We start from the raw sequence: 17,197 nt of genomic DNA, 5'->3' as shown, positions 1-17,197 counted from the left end.
CTGGGCCTATTTTATCAGAGGTCTAAAGGTTTGAGCAGTCCTGATAACTGATCCTGGTCCATTAAAGAAAAAGAAAACAGATGATGCCTTGAGGCCATTCTTTGATTTCCCTAGGTATTTTAATAAACCGATATCTCCAACAGCACCTTTTGGTGCCCAGTTCTCTTCTTGGGCTTTGTGCTTTCACACTGGATGTGATAAGCACAGTGGGAGCACAGGACATTTGCACATCTTAAAGTAGCTGAGCTTTGACTGGATTCGCTGACAAAAGTACGAGATGATAAAGTACAGATGAAGACAGTGCAGTGCAGCGGTGGAGGACTACGAAAGCAGTGCACTGAATTTATGCCCCTGATGAAACACAGAGGTAGCAAGCCACCATTCGCACATTATTTTCAGTATGTACATCTAAAACTGTAAGATGTGAATACAACACGGGTGTTATATGTATCATACAGCTATACTCAGCAGGGAGCCAGGATTGTGTGAGGTTTCCTGTTGAGCGTACATTCTGGTTTGGCCTGAATAATGTGCAATGCCCCCACTTAAACCAAAAGCAAGATTAGTCCTACACAGTAGGAAGCAATAGAAGGGGAAACAGAACCCAAGAGTCTGGCTTCCCTTCTCTTTCTATCCCACGTTCTGCCCTTACGCAGGTCACAGAGTCTTCTTTGCTTTCTGAACTGATAAATCAAAAAGGCAAGGTGAGTGGATGGTAGAGTAATAGGGACAGATCCGGAGACCTTCCAATATGTGCCCCTGGTTGGTTCACCACAGATCACAACATATTTTGCTCCACTGGACAAGAGAAGTTCTGCTAAGTACAATAATTATACTAATTAGGGTTACCAACCGTCCCTTACTAGCAGGGAGGTCCCTTATTTCAGCCCAAAATTGTCATGGGTTGCCATTTGTCCCTTTTATTCAGCTAATGGGAAGAACTCAAGGCTTGGCTCAAACCAATTATTTTCACTAATGAATGAGCCCCAATTACTTTCCCTTCTGTCTCCCTACCAGAGTACTCTGTGGTTCTGGTGGGCTGCAGGGTAAGGGTTGGAAGCAGTCCCATATTGGGACCATTAACAATAACATTAACAGCCATCAATGACTGGCTAATTTAGCATTATTCAGGTATCAGGGTCATGAAAATCAGGCAAGCGATGACTTCTAGATGGTTCTTATGTGTGAAACCTATTTTTATTGGCTAACAACACTTCTCTTTCTAGAAAACAAAATCACATCACACCCAGCTTGGCTCACCATGGTTATATCAATAAGCAGAGGAGAAGCAATCTAAGTGGTAACTTACACCATAGTTTAAGGTGAAAGTAGTAAACACACATACAGCACTCAGGTTCCCAATGACTTCCACATACTCCCTGCCTCGTGTCCCTTATTCGGGCAGTGGAATGTTGGCAAACCTAATACTGATGGGCTTAACAACAGATTAGCATATGTACCAGACAAAAACTGATGTCTGTTTACCAAGTAAATACACCAGTAACCTCAAAGAGGAAGGGGAAGCAAGTTTAAGAAATATACCACATCCGATTTCACATTAATACTTTAATAGCATCTCAAATACAGGGACACGTCATAATAATTATCTTACATTATGCAGATACTTCCAAGTACCATGTAAGAAGGGCTATTGCATTAGAAGAATACTGCAAGTACAAGCTTGGCAACTACCCATATCACTCTTTTAGTAGTCGTCGTCAGCACTACATTGTCAGAGAGCCTCCAACGCATGGCAGAGCTTGCTGAGTGAAGGGAACTGTAACACCCCGTTTCCTGCCTAGGGCCAGTCATATTATAGTATATATTTCAGAAATAGCACATGATCAAAGTGCATGTTTGTACCAAATACGCAGTCAGTCTGGTACGCACTCGGCCTCTATGTTTTCAAGTGCCTGAGAATTGCAAGGGTTTCAGTTAATGGCACTTCATTGTTGCTTTTGGGAAACATCATGTTTTCCAGCGACTTTTTTTTTTTTTTTTTTTTGCTTCATTGATGAGAATACTTAACCACCAATGCTGTCACTGAAAAGGGAAAGAAGAGAAAAAGAAACCCAGTACTACATCACAGTGGCAGCGCTGCAAAGCATACTGCTTCTGGAAAACAGGCACAGCTGCTGCCCCCTGGGGAGCTTTCCAACAACTCAGCATTACTGGGGGCCATCTACAGCCAAAGCTCAACCTCCGCCCCGCCCCCAAAACATAAGACACGGGAAGTGGTTTGACTCCAACGGCTGGCTGCTGTGATCGGCTGTCCTGCATTGCACATGCTGAGCGCAACAGAGCCAAGCTGTTTGGCAGCTGCCTAGAATCTGACCTACATCTTTCATATACTTCACCTTCTTATCAGCAGCCTCCCCTGAGATGCCACTAATACCATGGTGCCTGGATTGTTGGAGATTTCAACATCAGCTGTTGTAAGAAAAGTTAACTTAAGGTCAACTGAGAATTGTAGAATCAAAATGAGCCCTTGGAATCGACTGAGGGTGTTTTTTTGCTTTTGTGTTTTTGGAGACAGTATTAAATAGGCTGAATGAAGGGAATAGAGTTACTGGCGTTTGTGTGAATGCCCTTAGGAAAAGATGTATTGACAGAGAAAAGTTTCATTCCACAGGGCTTTGTGATTATATATACCTTAAAAGAGATGGAGATATATAGGAACAGGGAGAATTAAACTGGCTAAGTTCTAGTTTATGGAGTTGGACACCGTATATTCACACAGCCAGTTGTCTGTATAATACACCCACTATTGAACTGTACTGCAGCTCCAGAAAAGACCCAATTTCTGACTGACAAACTGCATGCACTGAAAAAACCTTTAGGTGACAACACATCAATAGCACTGATATACAGATGCATGTACCGCATATATCACACCACTAACCAATCTGTGTGACAGCTGAGTGTCTTGCATATCTTGTAGAGACCCAGTCTCATGTGAATTACAGCCTGCCTCTTGCACAAAACCACTATGTTAAACCAAGCATTCTATCCAGGTAGGCCCTGTATTTAGAATACGAAGGACAGGAGTGATATTCTTAAAGGTCTGACCAGCATCCCATTTCAATTTCAAGAGAAGTTTGCAGAAAGGTGGCAAAAGGTGTTTTTCTTAAGGTGTAGTTGGGGAGAAAAGAAGAGGAAGCATAACTTGCGAGCATGGCAATAGAGTTGTAGTGAGAGGTGGCAAGTTCAAGCAGCGAGAATCAGCCAGCCAGAGCAGTTTTGCTCACATAGTGAGCCCAGACAGACAGCTGGTACATCTCAGCATGAAACTGCAACTATACTACACTACACTTTTTTGTATAGAGTAGTACATCTGTGTATAAGAGCCTCCCCCACCTCTCACGGTATTGGGTTGGACACAACCTATATTAAAGTGTAAAAGCACCCACAAAATGTCTGCACATACACTGCACATTCGCTTGGGTCTTCACATTGCTTGACTGTTTAATTCTCGCTGCTTGAACCTGCCACTCCTCACTACAGCTCTATTGTCACACTTGCAAGTTATGCATCCTTTTGGCAGTTGCCAGAATTTTGCTTATATAATCTGCTTGCTTATACTTTCCTTATATCATCCATTCAGTCCTATCTATGAGGCCAATAAAGCCCCAGTTGTTGGGTATTAACAAACAAAAACAAAGCACCCTTTCCCATACTTTTCACTGAAAATACAATAGATAAACAATGTGCACTTAGCCTTCTTGGAGAAGGAAGGGGAAAGCTAGGATGCTGATTTTCACAGTGACAGTGGTGAACTAAGTCTGAGGTTCTGGGTTTCTCTTTGTGTTGATGGCATAAGAAGACAGCAGCACTAGCAGCCAGTAGCAGATAGATGGCTCAAGCCCAGCTCTCCAATTTTCCACCAAGAATCATTTCCCATATGACAGTTCCTTATGTTTTCTATAATTTGTTTTTGGTTTGTTGCAATTGCTTTGCGTCACTGTGATTCAGTTTACCTCCTTCAGGACAGAAATGGAAAGGCAGAGCATGAATGTTATAAATACATAAATACCCAACCCAGGGGTTATACCACAGAGTGTGAAAACATCTCCTTCCGATGCAGAATCTACTGTAGATTCTGCAATATCTAAGCCATTGCTTTAAAATGACCAAACATTGTCTTTATGTGTGATTAAAAATGTGAATGTTTGTAGGACATTCCTGTTAAACTATAAGACATTTAGATGGATCTTCCAATAAATGGTCATGTCCCTCTGAACAAGCATCATGTACAATAAATTGACATGTGCTTCTGAACAAGCATCCCTTTCTGCTCTATAAATTTGAACCCCTTTCTTCCTTAGGCCCATGCCAAAATGACTGGAACAAAACAAAAGCCAAAAACTGGATAACATTAAGTGTGCAGCATATGAAAGTTGGCCTACTTCGCATCATTTATTCAAATAAAGCGGCCTCATTTGTACAAAATGTACTAGACCCCTAGGATGCAACCAATACTTAAAGCATAGAACTGCCCTGTACTTCTCTTTGCTTTTAAGGTTCTCTTACCTCTTTTAGAAGGGGCAAATGCAGATCAGGATCAGGCTTAGGCTTTTACCCATTCTGCGTGGAGATGAACTGAGTTGTGATTGTTTATATGCAAGAATATGCATGTGCACACAATATTCTTGAAAAAAGTGACTGCTCTGTCACCAAGTCTCACTGTCATTGGCTGAACAGGGATGGGATGAATTATCTCAAAATCCATTCGTTGATATTGCTGCTCTTATTCTCTCCTCCATCTGGAGCTATTCTTACTCAGAAGAGATGGCACTTCTGATAAACAAGAGCTCCCTGCTTCTAGAAGCCATGCTCTTCACTACCACAGCTAGTCACAGCATCCATCTCTACCCAACCGCCTCTCAAAGGCTTGCTAACAGAACACCTCTGCTGGGGAAATCTAATGGAAGGTCATAAAGGAACTCCTAGACCTTGTGATTATGCTTAAGGGCAGCTTCTACTGCACATGAGGGACACAAGACAGGACAACCAAGTGGTGCACATGTTCCCTAGGACAGCATCATATACTTATGGCAACATGTTAAGAGACAGCTGCCCAGGCTTCCAGTTCCAAAAGGTTACACCCACAGGAGTCACCTTATTATTCTACTGCATGAAGTGGCTTGGATTAACCTGCAGGACTCTGAAGTGAGGATACTTCCTCCCGAGTTGAGGAGGACTTTGGAAACTGATGCTCTGGTTCCCACAACTAGCCTGTCACTATATATGTTCTGACCAATCTATCTACAAATAACCTTGCATCTTCTATCACACACAGCATGATATATTACCAACCAAACTCTGAGTGTAGCAGCATGGGGCACTTTGATGGCAACAGATGCACCAACACAGTCTTCATTCCTGAAATACATTGGTTCCTGGTGCCTTCTCCCCAGCTGGAATTGTTGTTGGTAGCGGCGGCAGCATCGTCCTCCTGGGTCTCAGGTAGAGGAAGCACTGTTCATGCATTGATGGCATTTGCAACATCTGTGAATACAAGGCGACTAGGTCTCTGGAGCACCCCTTGGTTTGTCTACAATAAAATCAGAAAGAGAGACAGATTTGCAAGGAATATGTGCATGTGTGGAATATGTGTTTTGCGCTCATATGCCTCTCTGTCGCCTGCAAGAGGATGAGTCAGGGGCTCACACCACACACCACCAGTACAGTTAATCTAGAGAAAACCTGGAAGTGACAAGCCTGTGATAATAATGAGCCAGATTCCTATCAGATGTATGGATGGTCATGCATTTAGTCCTAAAAGTCCACCAGCAATTTAATTCCTTATTCTCCAATGACCTGGATAGCAGACGGTGGTCATCCAAACAAACATGTTTATGGGGGAATGATCAGGAATAAAAAGAAGAACCCAAAGTTAGATGCAGGGGTTGCAATCATTACATTTATACCCTATTCATATTCCAAGCAGTGGGGAGAGCTATTCTTTAAATGAAAAAAGTGTGCTTAAAGCAACGGAGCAGAAGGGCCTAAGACAGAATAGGTGGGCAGGTTTTACTCCCCTTCCCTGTGTGTTCTTTTCCATGTAAAAAGTATCTCTTATCTGCCAATATGAACATGAACAGGCTCCTTGCTGGTGTGAGCTGCCTGCGTTATCACAGAAACCCTTATAATGTCCCCAGAGCAACCACAATTGCTTTCCTACAGGCTGGTTTCTAGAACAAGAGAGTGGTCTACCATACACAGCTGCTGCACTACATTCACAACACCTGCACAGAAACATACCTGCTCCTCCTGTCCCTGCTGGCTAGGCTTCCAGACAAACTTTTGTTAATTTACAGAGAAAACAAAGGACATTGTATGTATATATATATATACACATATACATACATATATACCCACCCCCCACTGGACCCTTATGGGATTCTGGAATTTGTTTTCAATGCCAAAGATCTGACTGAAGTGTGCAGAGTAATAATGAAAAGATGTACTTGAGCATGTGGCAAAGTGCCTCTCTTTTATCACTATAAAACTATGAGTGTTATATCCAAAAAAAGGATCTACTGAATATAATCTTGACTTTGATACATAGAAATTACCCTATCATAATGTTTTATACAAAGTCCTGCATTGTGGCATGAAAGGAGGGCCCACAGCTCAGTAGTAGAAACATGCTTTATTTTTGAGATTCCAGGCTCAATCACACAGCTTTGAAAGGACTTTCCCTGAGACCCTGGAGAGCCAGCCATGGCCAATCAGAGTAGAAAATACTGGGATACATGATCAACAGCCTGTCTCAGCAGGAGACCAGTTCATACATTTCAGACAGGCAACCATTACAAGGCTACCCAAATTGCCAGTGGAACAGTTCCACTGAATGAAATAAAACCCTTCCAGGACAAACGGCTTGAGGACTGCAGTGACATTCACTTCAGTCTCTAGAGGTTCTGTTATGGCAGTATGAAATGAGATATTCTCATGGAAAATATTTTAAATTCAGTCTTAACTATGTTTGCATAGTCAGGTCCCACGCACTACAATGAATTTACAAGCATCAGAGGCTCTGATCCTGTGCACACTTACTGGAAGCAAGTAGCATCTACTCAGTAGGACTTACTTCCACATAAACATGCACTGAGTCAGGCTGTAAGTGTTTTGAAAAAGAGCCTTTACTAGGAAATCACTTTAAAAACAAACAAAAAAACACTGCTGATTCCTACAGGCTTTACAATAATTTCTGCCAATCCCTTACTGCCCACATAAATCTATTTTTCTGGACACTAAAATTCATTTTTTAAATGCTCTTATAGACATATATGTGCATTAGGAAATGGCAATAGCAGAACAGCTGTGGCTTCAAGAGGGGCGAAAGCATAGACATTCCTTTCCTATTAGTTAGACTCCTAACCTCCTGAGGATCTAGCCTAGAGCCAAGCAGTATATGGATCCCCTTAAGTTTTTATGGTTTGCTGTCTAAGACAGGGAAGGAAAAGCATTACCTTGTTCTGGGCGGCCTGCAAAGAAGCAGCATCTCTGCCATGCTCCAAGAGTTCTTGTTCCAGTTCATCCTGTTCTTCAGCAGGATCAAAGTTGTACATGGGCATGAGTTGATGTCGTAGCTTCTCTAGTCTACCAGGGAAAATGGACAGGAAAAATTCCACCACTGTGAAGTATCAGACTGATCAGAAATGTTCGAGTATCTGCTCAGCAACCATTTAGAATCAAGTCCCACTGAGTAGAGACTACAAGTGCATCACTTCTGCCTCTACCAACGCTGCACTTGGAGCTGGTAAAAGAATCTCTGCTGCTTAGATGTGCAGGCTTTTAGGGGAAAGTTTGGGTACAAAAACTAGCAGGGGCTAAATACTGCTTTGCCCAAGAGCAGGGAACACTTACCGTTTCCTTTTCCTGATATACAGAACCTAGAAAAGAAAGAGAAACAAGGCTGTTGTGAGCATACTTAGAACAGAGCCGTCTTCTCAGGATTATTTAAACATATACTTTGAAATGACAAGCAGCTGCAGAAACTGTCCACCAATTCCTGAGAAAAGCAATGGAATCTGGAAAATGTGAATCAATATAGGATGCTCTGGCTCACCGAGGGAAATCAGTCGGGCACCCAGTTTTCTTCACAACTTGCTTAGCAAGATTTAGGTCAGTGTTCTGCATTGCAGCCACCTAATGGTGCAGCAGGAAAATGACTTGACTGGCAAGCCAGAGGTTGCGAGTTCAAATCCCCACTGGTATGTTTCCCAGACCATGGGAAACACCTATATTGGGCAACAGCGATATAGGGAGATGGCAATGGTAAACCCCTCCTGTATTCTACCAAAGACAGCACAAGGCTCTGTTCACACCAGCTCGACGGCACAACTTTACTTGACTTTACTCTGCATTGCAAGGCCCAGGAGTCAATAGCAGCTCCCATCAACCCTAAATGCAGCTCCCTGATTAAATGTTTATTAGGACCATGCAAAGCTTTGGCTAGAGCCAAATACCCACAACACTGTGCAGAAGCGACTGTTCCCACTGTGTGGTGCCTTTCCTACTGCCGGGGGTGGGATTCAAAATGGAGCCTTGTCAAGTTTCAGAGACCTCCGGGAAGGTGTGCAAGGAGTGCTGGGCCATGTTGTCCTTCCCAGTGCTTTCCCCAGAGCCCTACTGCTGGGGCACGACAGGGCTCCATTTCTCTTAAAAAACCCATCCCTCACCCTCCAGCTTTGGGTGAAGCACACCACTAAGCCGAAGTCAGTGCAGTGAGAAGTCACTCTTGCATTTAAGTTTTTGGGGTTTTTCGCAAAAGTGGCTCTTGTTCAAAAAATAGTGAAAATCATTGATTTAGGCACATCCAGGTCACAGTAGCCTTGTGCTGTATCTTGACCCAGCTATTGTTTATACTGTGCTGATGTGCACGTGGAGCTCTCGCATCCACAGGCTACTTATCTCGATGGAGGGAGCAGAGCTGCACATACAAAAAAAATGCACATATGGCTCTGCTGCCTCCATTGAAATGGATGGGGTAGCTCTTGTGGGTAGGCAAGATGTGTGTGCTCCTGCATCTGGAAGAAATAGCTGGTATGCGGGGGGAAACACATATATTTGGCATCTTGGGTGCATTGATTCTGGACACATCACATAACATTGTCATGCATCTGATTTTAATAAGGTACACAGATGCCTATTATGTGGCTATAGATGCTAAATTCACCAGGCTGGATGCAAAGTTGAAAACATGACTGTATGAGATTAAAGAATATATTTGCACCTCCTGCTTAAACTCCCTCTCCCTAGAGAATGGTGATTCTGGGGGGGCTGCTAAGGATCCTAGACGAGCCCTTGTAACTAGAGAAAAGGAGCTTGTACCTTTTAGCCAGAGGAACCATAGTTCAGTGGCAGAGCATCTGCTGTGCATTAAGAAGGTCCCCAGTTCAATCCCTGGCATCTCCAGGTAGGGCAGGGAAAGACCCCTTCCTGAAACCCTGAAGAGCCATGGCACATAAACATAGACACTGGACTGGGTCTCACGATCAGGGAGACCCAGTTTTAACGGGTGAGTGGGAAGAGCGAGCTAAACCCGCTCTCCCTGCTCACAAGCGAGCAGGGAGCCCTGGGTCGCCGGATCGGCCACCCACACGATGAGTGGCCGTGCAGCCCCCGGAAGCCCCAGTATGCCCTGCGCGGGTGCGCAGGGCATACTGGGGAGAACCCCGAGCCAAGAGGCTGCTTTTAAGCCTCCCAGCCGGGGGTCTACTCACGAGTAGCCACGGCGCAGAGCCACGGCGCGGCTACTCATGAGCAGTTAGCCCAGGTTTGCGGAGCGCTTGCTCTGCAAACCCAGGCTAAGAGGCGGGCTACAGGAGCGGGTTAGCCGCTCCAGAACCATTGGGCTCAGCTGCAAGCCCGGTGGTTCTTACGATCACAAAAATCGGGCTAGGATTTTCCTAGCCCGATTTTTGTGATCGTAAGAAGAGCCCCCATATTGAGCTATGTGTACCAATGGCCGAATTTGGCAGAGAGCACTTTCATGTGTTCATGAGGATCTCTAATAAAGAATTCTCAGCCCCCTCACCAAACCTTTCCCAGGATTCTCTGGGGAAAGCTATGACAGTTCAACTAGTTCATCAAAATTGACTAATGTAGGTCTGCCCAAAGACAGGCTCAGCCTTAAATAAAGTGTGGCTCCTGAGCTCTGCAGCAGTCCCACCCCCTTGTAGGAATTAGATCTTACCATAGCAACAGCCAATCCAATCACAGTGATGATGCCAAAGGAGAGCAGCATGGTCCCCATGCCAGCACTGTTGCTGGCCACATCTGGAATTTTGGTGCTGTTAAAGCTGCTGGTTTCAGGGGTCATCGTAGCAGTTTCTGATCCTGCCCCATCTACAGTTGTCCCATGGTCTGGCTCAGAAGTGGCAGTACTGCTGTGATACAAAGTGTTCACAGTGGATGTGCTGTAATTCATCTTGGGCCAGAGCTTCTTGTCCTCTTCTGCTTGGAATAGTGCCTTGATCCACAAAGATCTTTGTTTTCAGCTACAAAGTCATTTCCTTTCCTCTACAGCGAAGGAGCCTGCTGGGGAAATCACTTTCTTGCATCTTCTTCAGTGGTTCTTTTAACCAGCAATCATATTGGCTAATCCCTAGCAATAAAGACAGACAGAATCTTACATTACCCCCAAGTTATCCTTCAAACCACCATGGAAGGCACAGACCAATATCCATATCACACATAGAAAGCCACCTGGACAATTCATGATTGAGCTGAGATTTGAACCAGGGAGTTCACACAGCTCATAACCACTACACGGTACTCAGTCTCAATAGCCTTTTCATCCTGTTTTGCTGGACCAGCTGATGACTGTTGTATTGGTGTGCAGATTAGGACACAGATACCATCAAGACTGAAGACTCTGAATGTGAATTTAACAACCCAGCCTCAACTAGTGTATTTCACTGAAGTCAGATTTCACAGAGATGTTCTTGTTTTGAAAATATTTGTTCCTTGGTGAAGTCCTGGCCTTCTTCCTTTCTAGGGCATTAGAGTTGGGAGGGTCCTTAAAGGTCTTGTGGTCCAACCTGCTGCTCAGTGCCGGAAATTGCCACAGCCTAAACCTGCAGCAAAGGCGAGCTCACCACCACCGAAGGCAGACGGTTCCATCATCAAACAGCAGTTACAGTTAGGGTTGGCTTACGGCAGGGGTGCACAAGTCAAATACTCTGGTGGGCCAGAACCAACCATGTCTTGGGTATGCAGGGCCGAGGTAAATTTTCAGCACGTTAGCCATTACATTAAAATTAATCATTAAAAATATTAAGGAAAGCAATTATTAGTTACCCACGGCATGAGAAGGTAAGAGGAGGCTTCTAGCAACCTTTCCTATTCCCTGTCCCCCTGCACTTTCAATGCTTGCAAAGTCAATTTTGAAAGGGGGCTCACCCCCACCAAGTCCATGGGGCAATGGGGCATTTTGCAGCTCACCTCAGGCACCACAATACTTTGGTCCACCCCTGGGGCCAGCAAAAAAGTCCCTGCAGGCTGGCTCTGGCTCCCGGGCCTGATGTTGTGCAGGCCTGGTTTAGGGCTAAGTGTATTCTCTGAATCCAGTTCCCCCTTCCCGCCCACAAGTGTTTTAGCTGTGAGGATGACTACCCCTTTGATTCTGAAAGAAGGGGTACTATGCATCCTTCAAGCCCGCTTTCCCTCTGGAAAGAGGAGAGATAGAGGCGAGGAAGGGACATAAAACAGATCAAGTGTGGAGCGGAGAAGAAACTGGTGGGGTGGGGAAGCAAAAATGGATGCTGATGGTTGGGGCTGAAGAGAGATGCTTTAAAGGGTCTGAGGGTAGGGTGAGGCCTGTGGTGGTAAAGAGAGCACTGTGGGGTAGAGAGAGAAAGAGGTGACTGTGGGGTGCAAAGAGACCTGTGGGGTAGGGATGCGGGGATAGAGGTTGCTGTGAAATGGGGATGCAGAGAGGGATATGAAGTGAGAAAGAAAGAGGGGCTAACAAAGATTGGGGTGCAAAGAGACATGTGATGGTCCAGGGAAATAATAAAGAAAGCACTATGGGTGCAGAGAGAAAAGGGGGAGGAAATGAGAAACTATGAATTAATCCTTAAGATTGCTGAGAACATTTTAGTTCTGTCCCTCTGTCCCTAGGTCACCTTAAGTGGCTCAGTGGGGAAATGCTTGACTAACAAGCAGAAGGCTGCTGGTTCAAATCCCCACTGCTACTCTAGCAGGAAGCAGCAATATAGGAAGATGCTGAAAGGCATCATCTCATACTCCGCAGGAAGAGGCCTCCTGTGTCCTACCAAAGAAAACCACAGGGCTCTGTGGGTGCCAGGTGTTGAAATTGACATGATGGCACACCTTGCCTTTACTTTACCTGTATCCCTGCTTGTTACTCTGTGTGTCTGGTCAGTAGTGCCAGGAGTACCCAATAAGCCTGCTCTTCTGCTCTGGCTACATTTGAATCCCAATCTCATGCCTAAACTCATTAAAATGAAGCCACTTATGCATGTGTGACTCTGCATACATAGGAGCAGGTTCTGAGTCTGCTGCCCTGGCTGCTGGGGAAGGTTCTGGGCAACTTACAATCCTTGGGTTTTCATTGCTCTGGACTCCTGGCGGCACACTTACACCAGTGCTTTGTGAAAACAGCCACTTCATAAAACAAAGGTTTGACCTGGGACTGATCCAATACCCACCCTTTCTTCACGGCCCTTTTTTGTGGGTTATACAGTCACTTGCCTTTACCAGTTGGGGGCAGGGGGCAACAAACTTGGGCAAAGTTTGCCCTCTGTGCAAAGCAGAGAGTTTCCCTAAGCAGCCTCAGCAATACAGGAATATCAGCACCATCTTCTAGTGCTGCCTCCTAACATAGTGTTGTAAAGTAATGGAGCATCATGAAATTGCTTAAGCAGTTAGGCGACACTCCCTACCAAGATGTAGTGCTGTGCACTGAACTGGAGCCTGCCAGTTCGAAGGTGGAGGGGGATAACTTTAAGGGCTGGGAAGGGTGAACTTAACCCACCCCCCACCCCCTCCATGTGTTTCCCCTGTTAGTGCTCTCTTTTAAAATGGTCCAGCGGGGCAGAAGCGTACCTCCCTGCTACCCCATTGCCTCCTCAGACCAGAAGTGACCGGAAGTACCCAGCATGCGTGTGCATGCCAAGCATCAGAAGCAACCAGATTTCATTAACCGATTTCATTTAATTTCATTAAAACCGCCCTGAGCCATTTTTGGAAGGGCGGTATAGAAATTGATTTTATTATTATTATTATTATTATTATTATTATTATTATTATTATTATTAAAGCTGGATACAGTAGTCTTATTCAGACATTGTGTTGTATGTGTGTACATGTGGCTGCGTACATGTACATGGTTTTGTGTGAATGATTGTACATGCATTCATTTTAAAAGTGACCCTGCTCTGATTCAAAAAGTGACCCCTTCAAATGCAGGGTACAGATAATATGTGCTGAACATAAAGTGTGAATAACTGTATGTGCATACACTGCACATAAATTGTATGCGCATATAATGTGTGAGTAAGGCTAGTGTATTCACATCAAGAGGTACAAAAGAAGTGCAAATACATAAATTGTCTATGTAATTGCTCAGTGATTGCCTTGGAAATTTCTATCGTTAGAGTCCGGAGGCCAAAGAGAACCAGACATCCAAGAACATCAGTGAATTAGGCTGCAACACAACAAGATAATAGCAACCCAAAATATAACCAGTTCAAAAAGACTTTTAGTCAATTAAAATACCTGCCATAAGAACATAACAATTGCCGCAAGGGGTCGGGCCAATGGTATGTCTGGTTCTGACTTCTGTCTCCGATTGCTAGATAAGTACCTTAGAGAGGCTACAAGCAAGGCAAGGGTGTCAGTACAGACCTCTCATTGTTAAACTTCAACATCTGGTACTCTAAAGAACACTGTCTCTGATAATGGATTCTGCCCTTTTGGTTATCACACTTAGTAACCACTGACAAATCTGCTCTCAGAGTATTAATTCAAACATTTTGAAGGTATTTATATTAATTACCACCACAACACCCTGTAGTGAGTTCCAGAAACTGATGCACATGCATTGTACTAAGAAACATTTCCTTTTGCTGCCTGCAAATTTCACTGGATGACAATAAGTGCTTTCATTTTGAGACTGAATTAATATTTTCCTCTGATCAATCTCTCCATACCATTCACAACTGAGCTCCCTTTGCTTTCCTATGCTAACATACCTGCCAAAATGTCTCTATTTTCCCATTCACCTGAATGGAGAAATAGGGACATGTTGGCAGGTATGTGCTGAAAGTTTCTATTGGTTAAGCCTTCCTTCATAAAGAAAGCTTTCCTTCCCCTAGAACATTTTCATTTCCCATTTTTGTACCTTCCCCAGTTGCACTACATTCTTTTGAAGATGGGTTGATGGAATTGTACACAAAAAAATCTAAATGTACATGCAACACAGAGACATATAATTATTATACCTGGATCCTTGCTGTGTGATGCAATGCACATTTACTTGGAAGTAAGTCCACCTGTGCTCAATGGGACTTACTCTTTAGGAGTGCAGCCTTAACTTGGCTTCATCCTTGTAGTAATAAAACCTCCCACTATGTTTGCCTTACATTGCTGCAGCGGAGTTGTCAACTGAGTTTACACCTTCAAGGAATTTTCAGCAAATGACTACATCCCTTCCCTGAGTTGTCACAGTCACGTCACAGAACTCATCAGTAAGTGCAGATATGTGGTGAGAATGATCTGCCCATCACGTTGCACTGATAAACACTGAACCCCATGTGTCATGCTTCTGCATTCAACTCAGGGGGATCCTCAGCCAACACTCTATCCCAGCAGAGGAATGTGCTCGTGTGAATGGCAGAAGCTATAGGCAAGGGAAGACACTGGGATGTCTTCTTATATAGATGCACTATCCGCCAACATCTGTTGTCTGTCTAGATTCACACAAACCCTTTTCTCCAGCACCAATTCCCTTTTGCAGTCACAGTGAGCTGGGATCCTCCTCTCACAGAATTGTGTGACTCAAACATGCAACAGAATTTGCAGTCCTTACACTTCTAACTAGCTTATGTTTTTCTCTGTCCTCTGCAGAGGACCATCTTGACTCCCCTCCAAAGATCCAGTAGAACATCTAGACCCTTTGCCCCTTTTTTTGCAACCTTTGCAAGGACCTTGGCTTTGCACCAATTGCATGTGCCCCCAGCAGAAGAGGAAGTCTGGACAGAGATTTTCCTATTGTATGTGTGAAGACGTGCATCAGGAGTCACTGTTCTGAACTAAGTCCAGCTCCTCCTCCCAGCTCATTTCCCAAGTACTGGAAACTGCAGGCAGGGAGATAGGAAGGAAAGAAGCCCTCCAGAGAAGGATGTGGAAAATGAAGGTTTTCAAGAGAGCAGGACGCAGCAAGCAAATAGGATGCAGCAGGTTTTTTGCGGGGGCAGCCGACGCTCCTGCCCTCCTCCGTCGCCCTCTGTGGCCTGCTCTAGAGATTAATGCCGACCCCCCTCCTGCATCTCCACCTCCTTGCAGTGTGTGCCCGGCCCCGTTAACAGCCTAAACAAATCCATGACATCAGCACTTACGGAGATTATTCCCAGACGAGGAGGAGCCGAGTCCCCTGCTAGTTCCAGACGTCCGCCTCGGACTGGGAAAGCAGCCCCAGGCCAAAATCGCTGGAGGGGGCAATTCCCCCTCCCCCCTAAGCACCGAAGTTAGCCACTCGTTTTCGTTTGCGACGCAGAAGATCCTGCCGGGCCCTCGCCTTCCCGTGGCTCTAAGTTGGGAGAGTGACACTAGTGCCAGGGGGTGGGTCGTGGGTGCGTGTGCTGGAGATGGATGGAAAGACTCTGGGCCCCCTCTCCTCTACAGAAAAGCCGGCTTCAATGGCCGCCCATAGGGGCCTCAGCAATCGCTTTGGTTTGCTAGAAGCAGGGCTGCCTCGGATCTTTGGGGCTGTGCTCCTATTCAGATTACCTGCTCCGGAGAGGCAGGAGCTGCAGCTGTCATGGTCTTACTTGCCATTGTGTTTTCCGAGATGCTAGGGAGCAGCAGCCCTCTCTCTCCCCCCACCCCGTGTCGGCTCTCTGATGTTCTGCTTTGATCTCCTCTCTAACTGTGGTTGGCTAGTCGGGGACAGCGCTCTGGCTTAAGATTGGCCGGTTGAGGAGTCACTCAGGAGGAGGGACCGTTGCAGCAAGCAAAAAGATGGACTGCGAGGCGAGCTCGGGTATTTAAGATGGGATTCGAATGGGTGTTGCTGTCGGTCGAGAAAGCCCGCGTGACTGTCCGGCCGGATGAAAGGACAGGAACTTGAGCCCTTGGATAACCTTGGGGACCTCTCCTTCACAGAACAGTATTCTTTTCTTGCTCAGCCCTTGCTACAGCCGATCCACCGTGTGGTGCAAGAATTTTCTTTTTCTTGCAAAGTGGCTCGCGTGTAAGTTTGTCAACTGACTCTACTAGCCCCTGGTCCAGCCAGAAGTTCATCGTCGAGAACAGTTCGTTGCTGAAAAGGAAGGCTATATAGTTAAAACGAATAATGTTCAATGTGTAGCGTTTTCGTAGTCATTTCTCTACTTTCTATTTTAAACAACCAGTTGTAAAAAAGAACGAATGGAGTCTTCTTTTCTTAACAGACTAGTGACCACCACGGCTACTGTGAAGCGTTATCAAACGTGGCATGTGATGCAGCAAATGCATTATCTCTTAACATGGTAACTCTTACCTAAGTCCCCTTCCCATATGCTATGCATTTGTTTTGTATTAAAACTGTCAGCTTGGGTGTTTGTTTGTTTATTGCATTTATATCCTGCTCTTCCTCCAAGGAACCTAGAGCAGTGTATATGGCTATGGTTATCATTACAACAACCCTGTAAGGTAAGTTAGGCTGAGAGGTTAGTGACTGGCCCAGAGTCACCCAGTGAGTTTCATGGCTGAATTGGGATTTGAACTTGGGTATCCCTGATCTTAGAGGTTAGAGTGCTGGACTAGGACTGGGGAGACCCGAGTTCAAATCCCCATTCAGCCATGATACTAGCTGGGTGACTCTGGGCCAGTCACTTCTCTCTCAGTCCAACCTACTTCAAGGGTTGTTGTGAGGAGAAACTGAAGTATGTAGTACACCGCTCTGGGCTCCTTGGAGGAAGAGTGGGATATAAATGTAAAAATAATAATAATATAATAA

General features: G+C 45.1%; 1 protein-coding gene across 2 annotated transcripts; it reads right to left on the bottom strand.

Annotated features, from left to right (window-relative positions):
* Positions 1 to 1,551: 1,551 nt before the first annotated feature.
* On the bottom strand, positions 1,552 to 16,419 carry C2H3orf18 (chromosome 2 C3orf18 homolog). 2 transcript variants are annotated; one of them, XM_053302984.1, is made up of 5 exons: positions 15,597 to 16,419; positions 10,208 to 10,618; positions 7,876 to 7,901; positions 7,479 to 7,608; positions 1,552 to 5,554 (listed from the first exon to the last, which is right to left on the bottom strand). In XM_053302984.1, exons 2-5 carry the CDS (start codon positions 10,439 to 10,441, stop codon positions 5,483 to 5,485), a joined length of 462 nt encoding a protein of 153 aa, XP_053158959.1. In that variant the 5' UTR covers positions 10,442 to 10,618; positions 15,597 to 16,419; the 3' UTR covers positions 1,552 to 5,482. The 2 variants fall into 2 exon arrangements, with proteins under 2 accessions (XP_053158959.1, XP_053158960.1); XM_053302985.1 differs by having other exon boundaries at positions 15,988 to 16,419.
* Positions 16,420 to 17,197: the final 778 nt, after the last annotated feature.

This window comes from Hemicordylus capensis, chromosome 2 (genome assembly GCF_027244095.1).
Source record: "Hemicordylus capensis ecotype Gifberg chromosome 2, rHemCap1.1.pri, whole genome shotgun sequence".
In the NCBI taxonomy this organism is placed as follows: Eukaryota; Metazoa; Chordata; class Lepidosauria; order Squamata; family Cordylidae; genus Hemicordylus; species Hemicordylus capensis.
Note: the sequence above shows the minus strand (reverse complement) of the source record. Positions and strands in the feature narration are given on the sequence as shown.